The 22,868-nt window shown below is 36.7% G+C and overlaps 1 protein-coding gene and 1 long non-coding RNA gene across 2 annotated transcripts in view; one reads left to right on the top strand and one right to left on the bottom strand.

Annotated features, from left to right (window-relative positions):
• Positions 1–18,367, bottom strand: part of Dbx2 (developing brain homeobox 2) — a 35,246-nt gene extending 16,879 nt beyond the window's left edge. The window contains exons 1-2 of the mRNA XM_005324854.5: positions 17,958–18,367; positions 5,052–5,147 (exon numbers count right to left, since the gene is read on the bottom strand). Coding sequence (XP_005324911.2) covers positions 5,052–5,147; positions 17,958–18,357 — 496 coding nt within the window. The 5' untranslated portion in view covers positions 18,358–18,367. The remainder of the gene's footprint in view (positions 1–5,051; positions 5,148–17,957) is intronic.
• A 2-nt stretch (positions 18,368–18,369) lies between these two features.
• LOC120888324 (uncharacterized) lies at positions 18,370–19,322 on the top strand. The gene is made up of 2 exons (XR_005731864.2): positions 18,370–18,509; positions 18,681–19,322. It is a non-coding gene; the product is annotated as an uncharacterized LOC120888324 (long non-coding RNA).
• The last annotated feature ends 3,546 nt before the right edge of the window (positions 19,323–22,868 follow it).

The raw sequence follows: 22,868 nt of genomic DNA, 5'->3' as shown, positions 1-22,868 counted from the left end.
CAAATCTATCCCGACTTTTATTAAAAAAAAAAAATTCATGATTATTTCAAGACAACTGAAGCTCAGGGCTATCAAAACCCTTTCAGAAAGAGAATCCTTTCATCCTTTTAGTGGATTCAATAACTTCTCAGAGATGGAACAGACAAGTGGTCATGTGTTTAATCTAGGCCTCTGCAACAGGCCAGCTAAGATGCCATCAGCATTTACTATTTACTCAAATGTACATCATTTCAAACCTCACATTGCTGTTCCACTCTTCTGGGATCAGTGTCCCTCAAAAGTGAGGGAGCTCTCCTTGGTGGGCTCATCTTTTCCTACAGAAGCATTCTAACAGCTGCAACTTCCTGTCTCCTACGTTCAATGTTCTCCTCTAGGATTTTCTCTTCCATGAAAAGCTTCCTCACCTTTCTTATTTTCTATCTTTGATGTGTGTACTCATGCATGCATATGTACTTGTGTATTGTCAGACATAATTCTGGTAGATTTGAAATTTGGAGGGAGAAGACATAGTATTTACCTAACCTGTCTATTTAAATTAAAAACCTGTCCTCCAACCTCCACATAGTCTAGTGATTGGGAATGCTATAATACTTATCACATACCTTGAATTGCTATAAATGTCTCTTATATTAAGCCCAAGTTTACCTTCCTCTATTCATTGGTCTTAATTCTACCCTTTAAATCCATATTTCAGAAGGAAATAATATTTGTGTTTTCAAGCCAGGGATATTCAATTACTTTAAAAATTCCTTCACTATTTCAGTTGTTGCCTATTTCTTAAGCTGGTCTTTATAGGAGAGTTTGCTCAATATACCTTTCAAAGTGGGTCTCCAGAACTGAATAGGGTAGGCAATCTGAATATTTCAGTGTCCACTAGGACTATGGTCTTCCTTGTACATTCCTTCCCAGTTTTGCTCTACCCAGCAGTTCTCTCCCTCCTCTACCCTGTACTTGCATACTTGTTCTGGGGAACCTCAAATCAGTGTAAGCAGCCCTGTTAGATTTCATGTTCTGCTCAGGCAAGGACTACCTATAAGATCAGGGACAAGCACTCATATCTCCAAGCAGTTACTCCCATCATCACCCTCTGGACTAAACATTTGGAGAGAAAAGGAACTCCACTCTAGGAATGTAACTGCAACACTTTCGCTGCTCTCTTGAACTGCTGAATAGAGTCATCAACTTGGAAAACCCATTGTCTTTGAGCCTCTGACTTCTTTAAACATTCTTCTTGGTTGACCGAATGTCATTTATCTATGGAATACCCCTCCCTTCACTTTTGAGAAGACAATACCCATATTCAACTATTGCACAAACTCAATTACATTTTAGACAATATAATTAGGCTTCTTGTTTTATTGGAAAAAAAAATGCTGCCTCTCTCTTAAGATCCTACAGTGCTAAAGTTAAACATTCTATATATTTTTAAAAAATTATGTGTGTTTGTATATGCAGCCTTGTGTGAGTTTCCATAAGTCCTGGTTCACTTCCACAGCCCGCTCACCACTCCAGCTGAGAGAGTAAAAGACTAACAGGTCAGATGATGAGATCACTAATCAGAATACAGCCCATTGTTGACAATTAAACTCACAGAACCAATCTACATTTGCAACAATAAAAATAGTGTCCCTTCCCTGTCACCTTCAACTAAATTCTAAACTCAAACTCAGAAAGTATATTATGTTCTCTTCTGTTTCAACAAGGCAGGTAAGATGGTAAAATGATCTCAAAACACAAAATGTGAGTTCCTATCCTAAGAAAAAGGCAGAGTGGTTTGTGTCAGAAAAAAAAATGTTTCCCCTGTTCAGACTTGCATATTGCTCAAAATTGAGGCTTTGTCTTTTAAGGCATAAATTCTTGAAAGGTCAAATTCAAGTTGGGTACTTGAAGACAAAAATGGAATAATTACCTGATTAACTCAATTAGCTAACCTACATAATTAAGATTCCTATTTTTCTCAGGTAGTTTTCAAAAAGTCATTCTCCACATCATATCTGGAACTTGCCCTTTTATTTTAGCTGAGAAATGTGTTATTTTGAAAAGAACTTCATGGATGTAATATCAAAGATTTTTCCATTCATTGGGTTGGGGAAGGAGAGAACTATTACCACTGCCTTTTAATTTCCCCCTCCCCCATAAGGGTTGTGCTTAAATAGCCTGTTAAACTATTTACTGCATGTGAGAAGGGCACTGGATGAATGACTGTTTCCACATTACAACAAGGAGTCAATTGTAAACCTAAGAAGTTAAAAATTAAATCAATATTAAACAAATGAATCATGTTCAGAGTCAAAAGGATATTCCACTTTCATAGTTACAACTGGGTTGATCTGATCCTTGACATTTGGAAAAAATGAAGTCAACTTGTGAAACTGATGAGGGCCATCGATTTCATCAGTTATTAAAATTTTTAGTATAAACCTTAATTTTGGCTGACCAAGCAAAACTTAATACAAGTTCACTTGGACAGTTCATTTTCCTTCCTTTGTACAGTGGAAAATAATTTTAAAATTTGGGCATAAACATTGTTCTTATTATTAAAAGAAGTAGGGAAAAAAAGAAAATCTAGTAAACGCCTTCAGTAAAAAGGATTGTGCAGATTATACACCATTAACTGTTCTTGGTATCATGGTTATTTATGTAAAAGTCTTTACTGACTGCATAATTACACCATTTCATTATTAGTTGCTGCCAATATGAGTGAACATTATAAACAAAAAAGTAAATTCATTTTGGTGTATAACTAATAATGAGACACCAGTCTTTATTAAAAACACTTGTGTCATCTCTAAACCATCTTAAATGCCAACTTTAGAAAGGCAGGCAAACTAAATGCATCATTTATTATCCTAGATCAGCGGTGCACTGATTTTTAGCTTTGTATTTATTTTTTAAAAAAAAATATAAAATGCAAGACTTCCAACCTGCAGGGATAAACACAATAATTTACGACAATTATGCAAAGGATATAAAATAGGAAAGACCAAGGAATAGATGGAAGAAAGGCCATCTTACCCTCTCAAGCAGTCAAGGAGATGAAGTTGTCTAGGAAGTGTTGTTAGCATTACTATTATTTGCTCTATTTATTAAACTGGCCCAAACTTCCATGGCTCAGAGGCTCTTAAAATGCCACTATAAAATAAATACACGTACACACACACACACATTCACAGACATATGTGAATGTCCATCTGTTACGTGGCATTTTTCTTTGCCCACTTCTACTTACCTGAACTATACCACCAGAGATTTTCTAAAGCAGAAGATAGTAGCATATCAGGGTGAAACAAAATGAAACGAAGTGTGGGATCCCTTTTAACCTCCTCTCCCAGAATGTAACACCAAAGATTTAATTTTGCAGAGATGCCACTGTGGGCATGGTATCAGATATTTGGGTTTTTAAGGCCCCGCTCCCGAAATCTTGGCCTGCTACTCTAATATATGGTGATAAATGTCTCCTTAATTTGCACAACAGCTTTCAATCTTCTTCAGAGCAGACCACCTTGAAGGAGCGAGTAAAAGGTTTAGTCATGGTTTCTATTTTGCTATTTGAATTCAATACATTCTAATTAAATGGACAATTAATAGGTCACTTCCAAAATAGTAGTGTATCAGTCCTGGTTAATAAACAATCCCCACAGTTGATAATGGGCCCTATGTATTCAGCAAGTCCCTGTATACACTCAGCTCATCCACTAAATCCCTTTTCAGGTGGACAGGGTTATATGGGAAGATGAGCTAGAATGAGTCTATAAAAGTCAGTTTCATTCACTGCTTTATTTTTCAGTCAAGTGCTTTAAATGGTGTCCAGAAATTCACTTGGAATGTGAGACAGGAGAAAAGACTGACACACAGAGCCTTGCTTTATGACCATACAAAAGGGCAACTGACCCTTGCCCAAGCCTTTTCCATGTGAAATGGCTCCTAAAGTTCATCTGCAGAGTGAAAAATCGTGGTGAGGTCGCGTGTGGATGAGTCAAGTGAAAGTGATGATTGGTCACGGGTCTGTCACCCATTGTGCTGGGTCCCAGCCATGTAAAGTGCTCTGTGGGAAAGTATCAGCCCCCTAAAGAGATGCTCAGAAGCTTGAAGCTCATTAAACGGCCAGCATTTGCTGCCTCACTTGTCAGGAATCATTCTGTTGAGCAACTGCTCTCCTGAAACATTCATAAAACACATGCACTGAGGCAGCAGGGAGCTGAATTCAACCGTGATAGAGCTCTGTACTTTAGTCTGACTCAACTCTTATTTCGCTTTCACCTGACAGAACTGTTAACTGAATAAATGTTTTCTCCTAGGCAGCTGAGATAAACGCATCCCTCCACTGGACTTCTTCATCATCAACACAAATTCTCTACCTACAGATTCTTACCTTATCAAGACATCTCAAGACCCAGGTGAACTACTTGCAGCCAGACATTTGTCTTTGCAAGTGACAGTGTGTGTGTGTGCACGCGCTGTGAGTTTTGGAAAGTTCATCCTTCTCTTTCCAGGCCCTCCACCCGTGCTATTAAATTTTTACCTGTATGATTTTTAATGTCCACCTGAAAGCATGTCCTATAGCTCTGGCTGGTTTTCTTTGCGATGATAAAGAGGAGGTATTTATCCTCTCTCACAATCTTGGCAATTTTTAATGTTTTTCTACAGACACCTTATGACTTCATGTCACATTTTAAACTGGATGGAATTTTACACAGCAGTTTCTTTGCCTGCCTCCCTTTCTTTTTTCTTTTTTAAAGGAGTGTTGTTACACATTTCAAAAAGAGCCAAACTGGTCCCTCAGAGATCTTTTTATATCAAATGGAAAACAAGTTGCTTTCCTTGGTATGTCAGCCCTAGGTCTCAAAGCCATTAGAAACTGCTCACAATTGCTCACTGTGCTGAGGTTTGATAAATCTCTGGAAGCCTTCTGAATAGGATCGCTGTGATTTTTAGTGAGGAATTAGCTCCTTGCCATTGCATTACCAATTAGCTTCCCTGAGCACATTAAATCCTGCTGCTCTGGTTTACAGAATAACTGAGGCATTGCTGATGAATCATTAAAAACTTACTTGGAAAAGCAGAGGGGGATGCAGGGCGCCGACAGGACCCACCACAGCACGCAGAGTAGAATGCTGGAGCACTCAGAAGAAAAGGTTTGGGAGGCCCTGCAGAGAAAGCATTGGTCTCACTGATCAGCCATTCTTTTAGACAATATTCAAAATTCCACTTTTCTAAGTCAGTTGAGTAAAAGCCCTTCATTTTCTTAGTTATTCCATTATAACTCATACTGAAATTAAAGTCACATTAAAGTACACTTCATCTGTCAAAGTGCTTGCTAAATAATTTCAGCAAGATTTGGAAGATGTAGTGGAGATATCAAAATTATAAGTTCTTGTCCTGTGAGGTCATAATTACAAGTAGTGAATATCTAATATTCCTTTATTTAATATATCTAGAGTAACACTGTCCAAGAAAAAACTGTCCGGGATGACGCAAACAGCGGTGTCTGTCCTGTCCTACATCTTAACTACTAGCCAAATCTAGTAGCTCCTGAAATGTAGCTAATGTGACAAAGCAACTGAAATTTTAACCCAAATTAATTTAAATTAAATAGACTCCTGTGACTAGGGCCTATGATATTAAATAACACAGCTCTAAAATATTCTACTTACCAAGGAACAATTTAAATGTTATGTGCTTACATTTAATTTTGAAAAAGATTATATCACTTTACTGCTTGCTTTTAGAATAAAGTTTATTTGAAATATATACTGAACTAAATTCCCAAGTTTGTGATAATTCATTTACTGAACAATTCCTCAATAAAAAGTGGTGTTTCTGATCATATGTACATGTTTTTAAGTATTTGAGAATAATCCTATTTTATCTCCAGAGAAATTCAGTTAAACTGAAAGTCTTTATAGTATTTATAGTGTAGTGATTTGCCAAAAAATTCTGTTCTCATTTTATTAAATTGTTACTCATAAAAATTTCAAGAGATATGCATGAAACAGTTATGATTAGTCTTATAGCAAATGTATGTAAAGGAGACCCATTTTTGTGTCCAAAAAATTCTACAAATTTTTTGAAGTTTTATTATCATTATAGACCATTCTAAAATTTTGAGTATAAATACCATCATAGAAATTATATATCACTTCAATTGAATTTAACATTTTAAGTGAAATTTTTAACTCTATTCCCCAATCGATGAAAAATAGTTATAAGGGTGTTATAGAATTTAAACAACAATTCTCCTTTATTGAGAACTTCCCATATGCCAGGCTTTGGTTAAGTAGCTTAAATATACTGTCCTTAATACAGTGGGTTTAATACAATATAAATGTGGTTAAGGTTTCCTGAAGGCGGGCACTTGCTTTTATCATAGCATACCAGGCAGAGTGCCTAGCACATCATAAATCATCAATATTTTGTAACTAAATGAATGTTCTTCAAGTCTAAGACATTTCCCTCGTGTTCTTAGGGAAGAATCAAGGATCAAACTTTAAGCCCTTGCTTGCTCCCCCACACACCTTCCTTCATGGTATCTTTCATAATCGATGACCTTGGAACTTAAAACATGACTTGAAAATAAATAGTTTTGCTATTCTCCTGTCATATTCAAGTGACAAATTCTTTCGTTTTCTTAATTACACAAGGGAATATTGTCTTGACATGACTACATACCTTTCTGAAGAACACAGTACTTTCAGATTCACATTTTAATCAACTGATAAATTGCATGCTTATTTTCATCAATTATTTAAAGCAGATGTCAACACAAGCATATTTCCCAGTTAAAAATAATTATAGTATTTTAGGATCCTGAAAACCCTAAAATTACAAATTAGTCATAAATGCAGATTTCTTCCTTTAATACAGTGGAGAGTTTCAATATTAATGTTCTCAGACTTTTTAAGTATCTGGATTTCCAGAGAATAGTGTTTAACACTATTTGGAAAATATGGCAACTAAGGCAAAGGTATGAAAATGAGAATATTTTGGTGTTCAAAAAGTTCAAAAACTTTTTTTAGTTTTATTTTTACCATAAATTGTTCTAATATCAATTATAAAACCATCAGAGTAATTAAAAATCATTTAAATTTTATCTCTTGAATTATATTACAAGAACATGACATTATTTAGGCAGATTTATATTTCCATAATTACTATGGACATATGAAGTACTTTGAAAAATTGAATTATGTTTCTAAATATAAAAATTGCCTCATTGTATTTATTATCAAGCATTTATGTTAGCTCCTTCTTTCTTTCTTTCTTTCTTTCTTTTTTCTTTTTAGGTAGAAGGAAAAAATTCAGTAATGTTGCATTTACATACATAAAATTAAACATTTATTATGCTAGGTGGAAATGCCAAAGAAAATCTATTTGCTTATTATTTGCTATTCAATATAGAATACAGGAAATAAGATCGTACCCAAGTAAAACCACTGAAATAATAATGCAAGGTATATATAAATTAGATAATTTCTATTCTAGCCAAAATGTTTCTGAGTCTACCATCCCATTTCCCCTAAAAATGGGAAAATAAAAGATTAAAGAAAACAGATTATTTCCTTAAGTAATCAATTAAATACATTTGTGATAAATGTGGTTTGAAGATGTCTGATTTTATTATTAAATTTTTCCAGAAAGAGTTTTAATGGAACAGCCCATTACCCTACATGAAAGTTGTAATTAAAATGACAGTTTCAAAATCTGTAATTACAAAAAATGTCAAAGTCTACAGTAACAATTCCAGTTTGGCTAAAGAACTGGCTTTCATACTTTGTGACAAGACCAAGCTTGAGGTTCTATTGTATAGAAGTTCTTCACCATTTTAAATCATGTATTTGACACATATATTTACACAGGAGATTAGTCAATTCCTGATTGCTATACATAAATACACCTTGTTGAAGCTGGTTTATGTGGAAATCACTGTGAAATTCCAATTAAGTGCTCCTTTTTTTTTTCACATGCTCCTACTCTGACATAAGTCAAATGCTAATCTATCTGAGCATGTGATTGCCTTGGTGCTCAATGGCAACAGGAAATAATTATTTAAAATAATGCAATGCATTTAAAATATATTTTGAACTTTTAACATTTGTAAGCCACATACTTTTTTTTAAAATGAGGAAAAGAGAAAACTCAACCTTCATGAAAATGAAGTGACAAGTGAACAGATGTGTGAAAACTTTTGTAAGCCTTAAGATCTACTTCGAAGACACTCTGAAAAATGCAGGGGGGGAAAAGGCCATTTAATACTGGAAGATAAGCATTCAAACCCCATCAATGCAGTTTAGATGCAATTACTTCATCATTCAACTGTGTTAAGAATGACTCATGGTGAACTTACTGAACAAGAGTCATAATGATAATATTTAAGGAGTGTTTACTATAGTCAGGCACTGGACTGGCTACAAATTTAACACAAGCCATTTCATTCCTTCATTCATTAACATTCAACCTCAAATGGGCCTCTGTCCAGAATGTGATTATGATCACTTTCTCCAAAGTAAAAAAGTAGGCAAGAGAAACAATAAGGATTTTTGTGATTAGTTTTTAGCCATGAGGGGTAGGGATTTCATTTACAGACTCTGCTAGTTATTCCAAGCTGGACTCCGGAAAAATAGACACACCTCCTAAGATCCCCAAGAGAGAAAAAGAATGTCCTTTCCTATGAAAAGAGCACCCATGGGACAGGTTCTACAGCATGATCTCAGGTCCTATTGGTACAGCATTTCAAGATACTCCAAATTTCATATTCCACCAACAAATCAAACTTCCATTTTCTATGGGAAGTTGTTACAACTCACAAACAAAACGATTTAAATTTTTTGGGACTAAACCAGAATCTTCCTGCGACCAAATGACTAAATTCATGCATTTCCAGAAAACTTTATAAACTTTCCACACTTCATCAAAGGTTCTAATTTATTTGAAGAAACAGATTCAAAGTGTCTTTTAATTATTTTGAATATCAATTTTAGATGGGAACTTAGAGCCAACTTAAAGGTGAACTGGCCTTACTTTTTCAAAACTAAATAGATCGCTATATGATGTAAATATCCCAAGCAAAGAATAGTTACAAGCCTAACTATAAAGAAATTATTTTCAACATTCTGTTGTCTAGAAAACAATTATTTTAGTTGACTTTTGTTATTTTCATTCTTCTTTATTGATGGAGAAGAACCATGGAAATCAATTGGTGTGAAACCAATTCTTTTTATTATCACTGCAAACTGTGGTACTAACTGACTTGAGGTGACATTTCAAAGACAAAATACCAAAGATCACCAATAAAACTTTTAAATAAATTTCAGCGTTCCATTGTAATGCTACGCAGACTGAAGCACATTTCAAGGAAGATGAGGAGAAATGAGACAAGGTTCCAAAATATCCTACTACTGCAGAAGGTCAAAAAAATAAAAATAAAAACCTCTGGGAAAGAACAACAGGGAATTAAATAATTTTGAAAGGTTAGTTTTAATGATCTCCTTCAAGTACCAGGTACACAGACTGCCATTATTACGTAATTCCAGATCCATAATAACATAACACATAAAAAGAAATAATATGGTCCAGACTTCTACTGAAATAGAAGCAAATAAAAAGAATATTATAAGGAAGGTTTGGTCAAAGAAGGCTTTAAGCAGGAGAAACATCTTAATTAGGACCTTTATCTATTTTGGAAGTATTTGGAATGACGAAAAGAAAAGAAAAGACCTCATTGGGGGTTAAGTCATATGAACAAAGGAAAGGAGGTAAGAATGGTTAGGATGCATGAAAAACCTTAAGAAGAACAGTCTTGGTACTGGGACAAGGTCAAAGGGACAAGAGTGGCTAAAAGAGATCAATGTTGCTGAGGGAATGAGGTCCTGAAAGCCAAAGAGATTATTTTCTTTGATTGTCATCAACGAGTATAATTTATGTTTTCCTGGGTAGCTGGGTAATATGATGAAAGCTACATTTCAGGAAAATTCACCTGGAGTGGTGGCTGAGATGAAATAGGAAAAGGAAAGTCTATAGGGAAGGTTGTGACCATAGTAACACTGTGTAGCAAGAGACAACCATAAGCATTACTTGTTTGGACACTTCCATCAACATTTTCTCATGAATCCTCACAACAGCAACTACTGGGTAGAAGCTGGTTTCCCCTCCAGCTGTGGGACATTAGTCATTGTGACTGTCCATCGTTGTTGTTGTCTAGGGTCACCAGCTTTGCTGCCTCACCCTTTCGAGAAGTTTTCATTAGCAGCTCCGAAACAAAAAAGCTAAATTTAAGGAAATGTTTTGCTCTACTCTATTTATAAATTCAGTGTCACCGAAGAGAAATGGTATCTGTAGCCCTTGAAACTCTACTTCTAAAAGGCTTTGCTTTCCTCTCTGAGCATCTAGCTATACATCACTGTATGTGATTAAAATTCCTACCTGGTCAAAACAAGATGGGTATAGTGGGAACTGTTTCTGATGTTCATAATCCTTATTTCACCCCCTAGAAGATTTTAAATGCCTGCAAATTATTTGGTATTCCTTCCATTGAAAGCTGTGGTCTCTCTCCCCTCTTCTTGAATTTGGGAGGGTCTTAGTGACTTGCTTAATACAGAAAAATGACAGTAGTGGCATTCTGGAATTTGCTGGACTAGTTCATAAGTTAAAAAGTATAAGACCTGGTCTGGGAGGTTCCAGAATGTCACAGAAGTTCCAGAATGTCCGGAATATCGACAGTTCCAAAACCGTGTGGGGTTTTTGGAATGTTCGCTCTCTTGGAAAGCTCTCTTTAAGAACCCAGACTCTGCACAATAAGAAGGTCAAGCCACCAGGAAAATACAAGCATGGATGCTGCAATGAACAGCTCCAGTTGAGCACCTAGTCTACAGCCAATGTCAACTGCCAGTCAGGTGAGTAGCCCTAGACATCTAGCCAGTAGATCCTCCAGATGACTGCAGCCCCAACTGGAAACCAACTGTAACTGCACCAGATTCCAAGTGAGAATCTCCCTACTGAACCCAGTCAATGCACAAAACTGTGAGGGAAAAATAATATGGTTTCTTTTAAGCCACCAAGTTTTGGAATGGGTTCTTGTATAGCAGTACCTCTTTTTCTAACAGTTTATTTATGGTGAAATAGTGGGAAGAAGTTTTTCACATCTTTTCCTGTTCCTTCTCAATGGGCTCTGACTTATGTGCTTGAAAGTCAAGTGCTGACCCTACCATCTGTTCACATTTTGAAATTTAAAAAAGCAGAGGTTCAAAGAAGTTTTAGGAATTGCTTAGGGTTATTCAATCGGTAATATAAAGAGCTTAGACTTGAATTTAAACCTTAAAATGACACAAATGCTGATAAAACTAGATCAGAAAACCATATGGTTGTTAAAAATTTACCAAACTTGTCACTTATGCTTTGGAGGAAGCATTGTCAATGTTTATTATTTTTATTATACTTTTTATTATTATAAAGGACCTAAAAGTAAATATGTTAGGCTTTGTGAGCACAAAGTCTCTTGGATTAATTGCAATGCAAAAGTACCTATAAAGAATTCATAAATTACAAGGTATGATTCTATTCTTGATTGAAGAGTCAGATTGTGTTTTTGTTTCAGACCCCATATGAACTACAGGATTGGTACAATGCACTTTAACTCAACTCAGCCTCAGGTTAGTCTATTTAAAAACTTGCCAAGCAGTCATGCTTTTATTATCTTGTGAATATACATAAATTTTCTCAAAAAATAACAAACTCCTTCCCATAGTTTAATTGAGAAAAATATTAGAGATTTGAAGTTTTTAAGAACACAAAATTTGGCGTCTTCTCAAGCAGACATGTAGAAATATAATGTATATTTTATTTCTGATGGTCATTTAGAATTATGAGGATTAAGGTTTTATTGAAAAGTGAAAAATCTAATTCATCTTTGGAATATTTATAAATAACAAGTCAATTAAATATCCCACAATATATTTTAAACAGGTTCATCACCCCCCTCTTTCTTTCTTCTTCTTCTTTTTTTTTTTTTTTTCTCTTTCATTTTCCTGGATTCTTTGGTTCTGAAAGAAAAGTCTAAAAACTTCTAGAGGCTTTTTGATCTTTGACTTCAGAGAGAATTTTAGTGCCTCAAGTTTACTGTTCACATAACTCACAAAACTATGCCCCTGAAATATTCACAACTAATAACTGGTTGACAAAATGAATAATGCTATTAAAAATGAAATCAGTTATGGTAACTTTATATAAAGTGATGAATCATTTGGCATTGCCAAGTTAAGAACTGACTGGAGGCTAAAAAGAATTAAAGGGAGAGATTTCATTAAAAGTGGAAACATTACTGAAAGTGAAATAAAATATTTTGGAATAAAATATACAAGGGTCTGGTAAGCATATTATGTGCTAAGGCAAAAATCCAATTTCTTACTAAGAGAGTATAAAATAGAAACATGATCTAATGAAGTCTTAAATGAGGATTCTAACAAGCATTCCTAGATAAAATCATATTGTTTCATTTTACAATTTGCCTTTTACTCCTGGCAGACTCCAGGTGCATTTCAATGAAAACTTAAGTTATTTAAACTGGTCTAAAATGTGTACTTACACTGTATATAAAGAAAAAAAAATAGGAGCTGGTATAGTGGTGCACACCTGTAATTTCAGTGACTAGGGAGGCTAAGATAGAAGAACTGCAAGTTCAAGACCAACCTCAGTAACTTAATGAGGCCCTGTTTCAAAATTTTTTTAAAAAATGGCTCTGGGTGTAGCTCAATGTAAAACACCCTTGGGTTCAAGCCCCACTACCATAAAAAAAACAAACAAACAAATAAACAAAAACTGTAAGAAAAAATTTTAAGGGCAGCAAATAAAATTCCCTCAAAACAAATAAGATGGATTCTCAAGTTATGAACAATGTCAACAGAACATTTTACTTCTGTAAAAACCTTTCCTATGTCAAAGAATCTCAAAGCATTTTATGAACAAAACTATTAAACAGAAATGCAGAGAGGCTGTCTCCTTGGATACTTTCAAGTTGTTATCATTTCTATCATTGTTCAGCGGCAAACAAAACCATGAAATATCTACTTACAGCAAAGAGAGATGTTTTCTGGTGGGCACAAGAACAAGAATGAAGTGACACATACAAAGAGGAAGTCCAAAGCACAGTTTAGGTTCCAAGATTTGAGCCACAATGATGGCAAGCAAACATAGATAAAGTGCTAGGGACAGAGGTCAGTGGTAGAGTGCTTGCCTAGCATGTGCAAGGCCCTGGTTTCTGTCCCTAGCACCACTAAAAAAAAAAAAAAAAAAAGTCTAGATAGATAGGCAGATCAATAGATAAAGTCAACTTGACAATCCCTTTAAATAGCCCATCACATGTGGTACCCTTACTTAGTATCTTTATTTTTAAATTCTACATAAGCCTGTACTTAAATTTCTGGGCATTCAATCCCATTTTACCTCTTAAAATTACCCCTCAAATATCTAAAGTAAATAAGAGTTAGTACAAAATACTAAATGTTCCTATTTGACTGCTGGATTTACTCCTTTATTTTGTTATTAAACCTCAATAGCTTAAATATAAGTTACCATATTGTGATTGACTTGGTTGAACAAAGTAGAGAAGCATGTATTGGGGGTAGGAGATGAACAGAGATGCTAAAGTTGAAGGCAAATTAAGTGTACATAAATTGTTGTCCCACTGTAGCTGCAACTCAGATATTATTTTCTAAGGAGTGTGGCTTACTCCATCAGTACCAAACATAAAAGGACTACCTATAAGTTCTATCAGTACTATTTATTGCAAGAATTTCTCAAACCTGAAGGTATTGATGAACTTAGAGGCCATTTAACAATTTGTTCACAGCAGATTATTCAGAAACTATGTAAAAGGTATTGATATAAGTTACCTACAAAGATATATTAAGCAGAATAAAAATATATACAGATAGAGCAAAATATGGTTCTGATATTACCTATAAATTCTACCAAAGGAATGCTGGGCTAATGGCCAGAGTAAAAAAACTGCTAGCATGGGTACTATCATTGTTCTGTTCTGGGTCGACACTCTCATCCTGGTTCTGGGTCAGCATTAACATTTAAGATTGCAATATTTCATTTTTCCAAAACAAATCTAGAGCTTAGTTTGGCAACAAAAATTACAAACTGAATTAAATTAGATCACAAAGTCTTCAGTTAGACTGGAATCCTCGCTTTGAACACAGATTCATCCTTTATCCATATTCCAACTGCCTAAAATGTATGACAGTCTATATCACTTCCGATTTTCAGTGTATCTCAATAAATGAGGAATAAAGTACCATTTTGAACACAAAACATAAGTGTATGTAATTTCAGACAAAATCAAGGAATAATAGGTAAACAACCCTAGCTGAATGACAACAAAAAATACTAAGGATCTTCCATTTCTGTCCTATAGAGTACCACTCACTTGGCAAAATTACTTTTTAACAAAAAATAACAAACTTACTTATCCAAAATGAACATCGTCTTTCCAATCATTTTATATGCAGCACAAGATTTAATACAAAATAGGTTTTGTCAATTATTTCTAAAATATTTTAAATAACAAATGTTACTAAAAAGCAAAACTATTTGTTCTATTTATTTTGAAGAACACCGATGTCATTACCATCAATTTGAAAATTCATGGCATTCTCATAACCAAGATAAATTAAAAATACTCAGCTTTTCGCATTCCAAATAATTTTATACATAAGCATGTGGGTATTTAAATCTATAACAATACTTTCCAAATACTGACATTAGCGAACTTTGGAGGGAGGATCTTTGACCATTAGGATTTTACTCAGAAAGCCTCCAAATTTCCACTAATAAACTATAACAGGTCTGAGACTTTTTTTTTCTCAGATAAAAAAAGTGGAGGTGAATCTATTCATTACACACTACTGCACTAAATGTGCCCCTCTCAAACCTTCCAGGATATTCTTTGATTATAAAGGAATGTGTTAAAATTGAACAATGCATAATTTGCAGTGTTCCTTTTCTTGCTCTAAATATTCAAACCTGTCAGTTTTCAGGATGAAGCACTGACAGCTATACTTTCATCCATGACCTATAAAGCTGGGTTACCACTCACCTGTCCCCACCTTTCAGATATGTCTTATGACAAGAAAGTCAATTTCTTTCCTTATAAGCTGAGATATAAAATCATAATCTGATTTATTAGGGTAACTGGAATACAACTGGTTGTCCCATTCCTTTTCAGGTTATCATAGTCAATGAAGGCAAACTAAAGTGCTAATTTGAAGATTTGGAGGGAAAAAAACTTTTTCTGCTTCACAACACCACAGATATTTCAAGTAATATTTGGGATGGAAATAAAATTAGTAAGTGAAACAATATTTTTCATTGTAGAAAGAGATGAATCCCAACAGCTAACTTGTTGGCCCATTATGAAGATTAAAAAAGCTAATGAATGATTGATTGGTAACCTATAGAACACTATAGAACATGGAATGTAAGCCCCCACATGGGTAGTTATTTCTTTTGTTCCATTATTATGCCAAGATTCTAAAACAGAAGTTGATACATGAGACACCCTCAGTAAGCATTTGCTAAATTAAATATATAGTATAATTAGTAGTAGGTAATCAAAATTATGAAGCAAAAATACACATAGTGGCATAAATCCCTTAAATTTTAAATAATGCTGTATTTCATTAATGCACTTAAAAATAACTCTGCATGTCCTTATTCAACATCTAGACAGATGCAATCAACAAATTAAGTTTGAAATAAAGTGGGTTGTCAATATGTACAAATTATTAAAATCATATTTTATAAATTTACCCCAAGTTAGTGTCTAAAAGATTAGTACTAATTGTTCACTGATATTTCAAAAAGAAATATTGTTATCTTTCTGAAAACAATAGCTCTTTTATGCTCTCTACAGAACATCAATCACTAGTTCATACTCACCTAATTTCCAGGTAACAGCTAAAATCATTGGCACTCATTATAACTTCATAATTTACACTACATAAAGAATTTCTATGACATTTAGTAAGACAAGAATCTGTCACTTAAATAAAACTAGGACAATGTTCAGAAAATTATATCATTTGTTAAATTATAAAAATAAATGTAAATTCTGGTTTTAAGTAGCACAAACTTATGGGGCTTTTTCCTTCTTTAGATATTTTCCCACTTTCAAAAATTAGATGCATTCTTTACAAAAATGCCCTTTGAAACAAAAGGTTGTTTGTTCAAGTGAAAATTAACCTAGGAACACATCAAGTCTTCATGAGGGTTGACCAAAACATTTAATAATATATACGCTTAATCTTTCATTTAAAAGGAAATATATATTCTTGTACCCTCTTATTTATTCCAAAAAATAATTTTTGAGTTTTTATACTTTAATATGTGCACAAGAATGAATATGCTCCTGAAAATAAAAACAACATAGTTAGAAAATCCTTTGCCCACCCATTGTGATATTTTGAAAGAAATGGATACATACATGAAATAATTTTAATAGTTATTGAACAATCTGAATTTGATGTGCATTTGGTTTATTTAATTGGTAAAATCCTCACAGTTTAAATTATGTATTTTTTCATGGTTAAGAAGCCAATCACTAACAATTTAAGAATTCTTTAAAAATAATTTCTACAAACACAATACCAATCCATCAAGTTATTCAAATCAACAAAGTTTCTTGACAATTTATGAGATTACTTACTAATTCTTTGTTTATGTAACCCTGCTTTACGTGTTTCTAATTTTCCTCATATTTCAAAAGCAAAGCGGTCCACACTTATGCCTTGCCTTAACTTTATCTATTCCTGTTCCTAAATGCATTTAGGTTTTACACTATGTGAATGAGACCTGTGTTCATATAATTATATTTGTTCATATAATTATATTTGTTCCATTCTGTTAGTAATCATTTCAAGCTGAAAGACTAGGACAGGTTCTAAACATGTTAAATTCTATAAAGCCATTAGTAATAAATTTGATCCGGCAGTTTGCTGGGACAATGGAAAATGCTGAAAAAGCATCTATTAGTCATTCTGAACAAACCCTCTGGGATTAAAAGAATGAGTTAAGATCGTCTAAGGACGCAGCCAAAAATTAATCCAATTGGATCTCAGTTTCCAAGTCTCTAAGAAACATATCCTTTTATCATCGCTAATTTCGGCAGCCTCCCTATAAACTTTACCTAATGTTTGACTCAACAGTCTGCATTCTTCGTCCCAATCCAACGCAAATAAATAACACGGTACAAAGCTAGTTTCTATACGGTAAAACTAACGTAAACCCAAACTGTCCTTCTCTTGGTAAATTCCCATTTATTGGTGAACTTCCTACTCCAGTTGCCAATTCAGCTGTTTTTCAGCTCAGCGCGAAGAAAAAAAAGTCGGCCTTGATTTCTTTGCGCCTAAAATGTTCCAAAATGTTAAAGGGGAAAGAGAGCCAAAACTTTCTCAACTCTTCTTCCAAAGACCTTTTCCTGAACAACCCAGACCGTCACAAGGGTGGATGGCAACAGCCCGCAAAGCGGACCTCTGGACTCTCCTTGCCAAGAACTTTCCCGAAGGCGGCCTTCGGGACAGGAGCGGGGAGACTAAAAACGCTGTACTTGGGAAACCCCAGGAAACTGGTCCAGCCTCACAGGCATCTCGGAACTGAGATGCCCTTTCCGGTTAGAGGTGCCTTCAGGGTTTTCCCGTTAAAGCCCCAAAGTCAAGGTAGCCCTACCACCTGTCCAAAGAAGGAAACAGGACAGAAACTATGGGCTGAGATGGGGCAAAAAAATAATAATAATAATCACAAAAAGTGGTGGTTCCCTCTTACTCCCCAAGTGGCATCTCCACTAAATCTCGACATGCTCCAGGAAGGTCCCAGGCTGGCACTCCCTTGGTGCAGTGCGCAATGCTGGCGAGCCCAGTGGGGCGCCCGCCTGGGCGCGGCTGAGAAAGGAAGAGCTGGCTCACCTGGGGCAGAAGGCTGGAAAGCACAGTCTCGGTCCTCCGGAGCCCGGCCCGGCGCGAGGCTGCCGTTCCCCGAGGGGCTGAGCACTTGAAATGCCCACCGCGTGCCGTAGGGTGCCGCGGCGGGGCCGACTTGCTCGGCTGTTGGGCACAGCTTGAGGGGAACGGGGCTGGCGGGCAGGGGCCGGAGCTGCGCGCCCCCAGCTGTGACTAGGGAGGCCGCGGGGCCGTGGGGTGGGGGTGGCTGCAGCCCGTGGACTGGGGAGCCTCCGACCCGCAGCAAGTTCTCGATCAGGAAACTCTTGCCCAGGTTGCCAAAGCCCGGCGCTGCGGGGAGGTTGAGGAGCGCGGAGGAAGCCACCACGTCCCAGTACGCGCCCGCTGCCACGGCGCTGGGGAGCATAGTGCGGCGCCCGCTGGGCCAGTTGCACCCGCCTCTAGCCCGCGCCCCGCGCCGGACCTGGCCACCGCTTCTCACCGCCGCCTCCCCCGGGCTGGAGTGCGCTGAGCCCAGCGTGGAGGAGAGGGCACCGAGGACGCCGCAGGCTTGGAACGGTATTATTTATTTGCGTTGGTCGTTTCTTTTTTTAAGGGATGGGAGGAGTGAGGGTGGGAGGGGGAAGCGGTGCGTCCCCCTGACCGGCCGCGTAAACTCTGGGAGCGCTGGGGGGGGGGGGGTGTCTATACAAATCGGGACGGTTTTTTTTTTCTTTTTTTTTTTTCTAGAAGGACAGAAGGTGTGTCCAGCTCATCCATTCATGTCACACGGCCCACAAAGTGACAGACGCGGACAACAATAAGGGCAACCCGAGAGTCCGTGCAGTGGCAATGGGAGGGGACTCTTGCAGGAGGAGGTGGGCGTGGAGGCGACGTGAATCCGGGGCGCTAGCCTCCTCCCGACGACGGGCTAAATCGTGGCCCTATCACTGGAGCCCGGCTGGCCTGGGCGCGAGGTCCCATGGACACCTCATGGAACTCTCTGAGAGACTTGCGGGCGCTCCACCAACCACCTGATGACCCTTGGCATCCCTGTGTTGGTTGTCACCTCAGATACCAATGAGCATCTAGAAGACATAAACAGGAGTCGCTGAAGGGCTATTGTCATCAGGGAAAGTGGAACATTGGATTGAGACTTGTGGTTGTACCACTGAAAATTACCTTTTAAAGAGTGCATTGTTTGTGTGTTATATGAGACCCTTGTTTTGTAAGGGGAAAGGAAATATAACTTTTCTTGGGGGATCTTTTGAGAAATTCCTTAGTTTTAGTAGTTCATTTTAAGATTTGTTTTAAGGATTTTGGAGAAAGCTGCCTACAATTCCTTTGCCCTAAAAGAGATGATCTAATAAATTTTTATCTAGAGAAGATCAATCACTTGTCAGAGTTGGTTATGCCAAATGATAGATGGTTAAGTCTAATCCCAGGGAAGAAAAGCTTCTTAGCCATTTGTGGTTGGGTACTGTTCTGCAAAGAGATGGGGATGAAAACACTGCATTATTCAAGATTATAGCTGCTCCCTTCGTTTCCTGAAAATTTAAGTATTTTTAATTTATTAACAGTTTGCTAAGTGGAGACAACTGATGAAAAGTGTGTGTGTGTGTGTGTGTGTGTGTGTGTGTGTGTGTGTAAGAGGCTTTTAATTAAAAGGCAACTTTAAAATTTTCTCATTTTGGAAAGTATATCAATGGAGTGTTAAAACTGTGACATCTTTGTCCATTAACACTTAGAATTGCCACTCTTCTGCCCAAATTTAGATGAACTTATTTAGAATAATGTTGTGTAAGGATGTTTGCAAAGTTAGAAGTCACATGTATAGTTTTTCTCTTTACCCTAAAAATAATTTAGTCTCTGACTTCAGTTTACTTAAAAGCTTAACCGGAGTTACCAGGCTACTGATAATGAAATAGGTTTCCTTTAAAAAATTATTTTTTTCTTTTTCTTTCTTTTATTTATTGTGTGTGTGTGTGTGTGTGTGTGTGTGTGTGTGTGTATGTATGTGAGAGAGAGAGAGAGAGAGAATTGGTTGATTTTATTTCAATTTACACTAGCTTTGTCTCAAGTTTTGTTTAAAAGTCCACCTTTTCCAAAAATGACCATAGATTGCTAAGTTAGTAAAATTGGAATTGTTTTTTAATCTGATAGTTTTATCCTCTGATCTTAAAAGGGAGTGCAGTGAATTGCAAGATTGTTCTATGCTACCAATATTCATTCACTCATTAATTTAGTCCACAGACTTTTACTGAACATTCAATATGTATTGAACATTGTGGTGGTCCTAGAGAGAAAGATCTGGTCCTTGCCTTGTAGGAATTCATAGCCTAGGAGCAGGAGGAAACCAAGTAAGATCTGAGAAAGGCCTTCAAATGTAGAAAGGAATAGGTGAGAGGAAAATTTTCTAGAGGAAGTCTAACCTGAACTGAGTCAAAAGGTGAATATTGTAGTCATGGAGGATAGGATGTGAAATAATGATATTTGAGATGACAGAGAATAAAAGATTACATGATCACCATCATCTTCATATCAAAGCCACCATTTTTACCCAGTGTTTGCTTCCACCCACAGTACTAGACACTTTGTACATATGTCATGCTCGAATTCGGGACCCCCAAAAGACCACCACAGATCCAAGATTGATGTAAGCAGCAAAGAGGTATTTATTGCAAGCTAGCTCAGTCCTCCGTGTGCGCGCACACACAGCAACTGGTGACGCTGAGAGGCCCTGAGCCCAGGGTTTGCAGCAGTTTTATACATTCTTTGGAGAAGGCAGGGACTTCACATACATCATAGCAAATCATCACACACCTCGGGAAAATCAAATAACAACTCTAAAACATGATTAGCACATTCACTGGTGGGAACAAGTTGGGTAGAGGTGATTGGTCAGTACAAAAGGGGTGTTCATTTGAACTGGTTGGTTTAAGCCAAGAGGGGTGTACGTGCTGAACTGCATGGTTTCTGCATAAACTACTGGGAGGGTCATCTGGCATCCCAGGTATTTCCCTGTCTCATGCTGATTGGTGGTTGCTAGGGGGTTGCTATGGGTCCCCACCTAGCCTGACTGAGTCAGGGATAGCAGATCTCTCCTGTTATTTGTAGATAAACCATTAGCAGGGTGGGAATGTGCCTAGGGGTGCTCTGTGGGTTTTTCCAAGGACAAAGGTGATGTCCCTTCCTTGGACAGGCTTTGCTCTGAGGTAGAGGCTGGTTTTTCACATATTAACTCATTTATCTTCACAATAGTACTATAAGGTTGGTACTATTATTATTCCCAGTCTCAGTGGTGTGGCACAGAGAATTTAAGTAACTTTGCTAATGCTACACAACTATCAGAGTGATGAGGCCGAGTTGCAACACAAGATGAATGACTCCACAGTTTGACTGTCATGCTGAATTGTGTCACCTGGCTATTCCTAGATGCAAGTGAGGCTGAAAAACAAGTATTTCTTTCTTTCTTTGTTTTTTTTTTTTTTTTTTTTTGTGTGTGTGTGTAAGGAAGCAAGGAAGATTTGAATCCATATGGACTATTGTGTTAGTTAGCTTGTCTTCCACAGCCAGATAGGAGGCAATTGGAGAATGTTGACACAAAGCCATGTGGAATTTAATTGAATGAGTTATAAGAAGAATGACAAGAAGGAACAAATGCTACAAATGTTAAATCTACAGGAGTGGATGATGATATAGCGTAGCTCTTAACCAGGTGCAATTGCCCACTTCCCCAAGGAATATTTAGCAGTATCTGGAGATTTTGGACCTTGATACAACACAGGGAAGGGATATTCTACTGGCATCTAGTAAATGGAGTTAGGGATTTTGCAAAAGATCCTACAATGCACAGCATAGGTCTCACAACAAAGAATATCTGGCCCAAAATGTCAATACCTTGGTTATGGAGGATAACATATGTTATGTAGGATCATTTCCAGGTAGATGCTGTCTTATCAAGATGGGAACTTACAAGAAGATATGTAGGTTTTATGTGCAGGAATGAACAAAAAGATGGAGATAGTTGCTTTGGCCCTCTAGGGATCTTCCAGAGAGACTATGTAGTGAGAAAAAAAATAAATCAAGAACAAAATCCTGGAGGAGGGGGCAAAAGTGCCAGCACTTAAGGGGACAGATAAAAGAGGAACTATGAAGGAAATAAGCAGCCAGAATCTGGAGACAGAAACCGCCATGGTTTGAATAGTGATTAGGCCACGAGAACTCTGCTGTCACGAAGAGACTAATACTGATTACAAAAGGGATTCAGGCTGTAAGTTCATTCTCTTGAAATCTTATTCTCTCTTTTCCTTTCTGCCATGGGATGACAAAAGAAGAAGGCTCTTTCCAGATACAGATACCTTGACATTGGACTTTCTAGCTTCTAGAACTGTGAGAAATAAATTTCCTGTTTTTATTGGTACATTATTATAATTATACTTAATAGTGGACCCCATTGTTACATATCCATACATACACATAATATTATATTTTCATTTCATTCCCCATGACCTCTCCTTTCCCAGTACCTGTCCTTCCCACTGCTTCTTCTACTCTACCATCTCCCTTCAATATTCTACAAGACCAACCCCCCTGCACACCCCCTTTTCCCACTTTTATCCCTCTGGTTCCTACATATGGGAGAAAATATATAACCCTTGACTTTCTGGGTCTAGCTTATTTTGTTTAACATGATGCTCTCAAGTTCCATCCATTTTCCTTCAAATGACGTAATTTTGTTCTTTTTTATGCCTGACTAGAAATCCATTGTGTATACATACATATTTTCTTTATCTATTTACCTATTGATGGACACCTAGGTTGTTTCCACAATTTGGCTATTGGAATTGTTCTTCTATAAACACAGGTATGCATATATTGCTATAGTATGGAATACTATAATTTAACTTTAATTCTTTTGAATACTTAACTGAGGCA

This window comes from Ictidomys tridecemlineatus, chromosome 6 (assembly GCF_052094955.1).
Source record: "Ictidomys tridecemlineatus isolate mIctTri1 chromosome 6, mIctTri1.hap1, whole genome shotgun sequence".
Classification (NCBI taxonomy): domain Eukaryota; kingdom Metazoa; phylum Chordata; class Mammalia; order Rodentia; family Sciuridae; genus Ictidomys; species Ictidomys tridecemlineatus.
This window is presented reverse-complemented; position numbering and strand designations above follow the sequence as displayed.